Below are 3040 nucleotides of genomic sequence, written 5' to 3' on the forward strand. Positions count from 1 at the left end.
TTGCGGTAAGATAAAATATTACGGTAATTATTGTTTTTTTAGTCTTAAATATTAAATTATAGGTATAGCATCCATACATTTTTGTCGGCGTTTTTGTCTCTTTCTCCTACTAAAATAATTTTTAATATAGGTCCAGTAGTTTGAGGGTTTAAAAATGAACAAAAAATTTAATCTTTCAACTTTGTAATCTTAGTATAGATATTATTTTCTATTTTTTGTTTTGGTATTATTATTTTTTTATTCGATCAAAATTTATCTGTGAGAAACGGTTAAACATTTAATTTAGCGTGTCTAATAATAAACTCGTACATTAGTTATTATTAGCTACTATTAGGTACATAAAGCTAATAAAATTCTTCTATAGAAGGCATTATTTGTTCAGGAGCTTGTGATTCGTCTATTTGACGTTTTCTAAATACTGTCGTTTTTACAGCGGACACATCCTTTTCTCTTTTATTTTCCTTTTTATTTCTTTTATTTATTTTCTTCTTCGACTCTTTCAAAAATAAATCAGCTTCCGGGGATTCACAAGGAAACGATTTTTTAACACTGTAAATTTGGCATGTCATTGTTTTGTTTTTATCACGTAAGTTCGACGACACTTGCGTTTTTGGTTCCATTACTTTCAGAGCATATATTCTTTCTTTTTCATTATATTTGGTTATACTTACAGATTTTGTTTTTTTCGTTTTCTTGTCAAATTTTCCTTGTACGCTATCGTTCGATTTTCTCTTATCGCGTATATTTCTTTCACGATTAAATAATTCGTCGTGGAAATTTTCACCGTCGACTTTTATGTTTTTGTACGTTTTATGAGATTTTATCGCCCTCTGCATACACTCTATACAACTTTTGCAATTAACATCCATAAAAACAGGTTGCAAGTCGCCTACTTTATTTGATGAAGGGGTTTTCGTGTTTAGAACGTGATCTTTATTTAATAAAGATGTATTTTTTAAAATGGTAGACACATTACCTCCAGTTTTATGAATAGACTTGATATCATTCTTGCCTATAAACAAAATAAGCTAATTATTCATTTTAAATCATATAAAGTACTAAATATTACAATTATTACTTGATATTTACATGTAAACAGTTCAAAAAGACTAAAGCCTAATTACTTGATGTTAAACATGTATTTAGAAAGTGTAAAAGTTAATGAGCAAGCGAAATGTTAAAGTGTAAAATATCAGAATTTTTTAATTATGTTCTCTTGGAATATGAGAAAATTAAAGGTGAATTAACGTAAAGAATCTTACCAAACGCTTGCGGCACAACCGTCGCTAGTGCACATAACAACAGAGAACTCATTAGTTCCATTTGCACGGTCCTCGCTTGGAAGGTGTCTTCGCTGCAGCTGACAATCTCCTTACAAAAGTACACTAACAAGCTTCGTTACAGCGCTGTGGAGTTTTACAAAACGCACACTCTGATGCTCACGCCGTCTTGCCGTCTCGACTACCGCTTTAACCCCCGTTAAATGTTTTCGAGAGTCCCTCAGTTTATCTCCGAGGACTCTCGCGTTTATTACAAAACAGTTTTTCCAACCAGATGCTTAAATTTTTTTAAGTATGTAATACCAATTTAAAACATTTTACACGAGCTTTTACTATGTTTGAGCCCGGAATAATGTTTTCTTGAGACGTTGCATGGAGTTTATATGATCTTGATTTGTAGCAGCACGTAAAGCTTAGTCAACGATTGTTTACTCAAGTCAAGGTGTTTACATGAGGGTAGCCATTCGACAATAGAATGTTTGACTTCCTCCAGCCTCTACTCCGGGCCATTTTGATCGTGTTTATATGTTTATGTTACGTGAGCGATAACAGGACAGTTGCATCCGTGCAATAACCGACGGACAATAAGCTGAAGTCGCTAAGTGGGAAACTCGGCTTAGAAATAAAAAATAAACCTAGAAATCATTAGAAGCTAAACCAAAAAAGAAAAAAAATAACTTGTAAGTATGATTTTATTAAGGCTTAACAGAAATATTCAACTACGTGTAGCTCCTGTAAAATTATCATAAAATATCTCGTGGAAGTGTAGCCGAGCAAAAAAGCGGACATACTTCTTTTTCGTAAGTTATCTCGTTACTCACAAAGATGTGACTTTTATGACAGAATCGGACTTTTAGGTTATTTGTTTGGGAGGTAAGAATTTGCCATTTTTCTTTTCGTATTAGAAAGGAATATTTTTATTCAGGAAAGCGTGTAAATATAAGTCTTGAATTATTAAAGTTTTTCGATAAAATAACGTAAAATAAAGTTTTGTGTACATTTATATGAGCGTATAGAGGCAGTATTGTTGTAAAAATTTAAATATGAATACATTTTTCGTGGTACTCTGAAAAAATGATACTGTCAATGTATGCGCAATAAAATTGTGAAAAATGGCGTAATAGGTCTAACTTTGGCATTAGGCCGGCAGTTTCACACTTGAAGTTACGTGATCGATGATATATGTCTTATTCGATATTAAATAATATGTTAAACATATTGAAATTCGATCGCGGACAAACCTGAAGAGATTATTTTGAATAGTACATACGGTACCTGTCTTTAGGTTTACATAAAATTTTCAAAAACATAAAATAGTTGATCTAAGACTATGTACTATGTAGCGTGATATCCTGTAAGTTAATCTCTATCATAAAATCTAAGCATATAACAACCTTATCATCTATGTTATAAGGTATGGACTTTATATTTTATGACGATAAAAAGTTGGCGGATTTTCCATATCGCGTTCATTGTGGGTTTCCGGTGAATTTCTTTCGTCAGTAAGCGCGAAATAGGTTAAAGAAAAACATAAGAAAAACCTAAAGGATTTTACAGTTTATCATTCTTACTGATTGAACTGGAAAATATGATTTAATTGTCAAATATTTTAACTGTTTAAAATATTATGCAACTAATACACACATGTACGTGCAGGTTACTGCACACTGGGCAATGTAAAGTGAAATACTATTATTTACGTTAACATACACTTAATAAAATCATTGATAGATTCTGTACTAAAGACACTTTCCAATTTA

At 31.6% G+C, this 3040-nt stretch overlaps 1 protein-coding gene across 1 annotated transcript; it reads right to left on the reverse strand.

Moving 5' to 3' along the window:
* Positions 1-344: 344 nt before the first annotated feature.
* Positions 345-1323, reverse strand: LOC123658883. The gene is made up of 2 exons (XM_045594174.1): positions 1249-1323; positions 345-1028 (listed from the first exon to the last, which is right to left on the reverse strand). The coding sequence occupies exons 1-2, from the start codon at positions 1321-1323 to the stop codon at positions 345-347; spliced, it is 759 nt and encodes a 252-aa protein (XP_045450130.1).
* Positions 1324-3040: the final 1717 nt, after the last annotated feature.

The sequence above is a fragment of the Melitaea cinxia genome, chromosome 13 (genome assembly GCF_905220565.1).
Source record: "Melitaea cinxia chromosome 13, ilMelCinx1.1, whole genome shotgun sequence".
Taxonomy (NCBI): Eukaryota; Metazoa; Arthropoda; class Insecta; order Lepidoptera; family Nymphalidae; genus Melitaea; species Melitaea cinxia.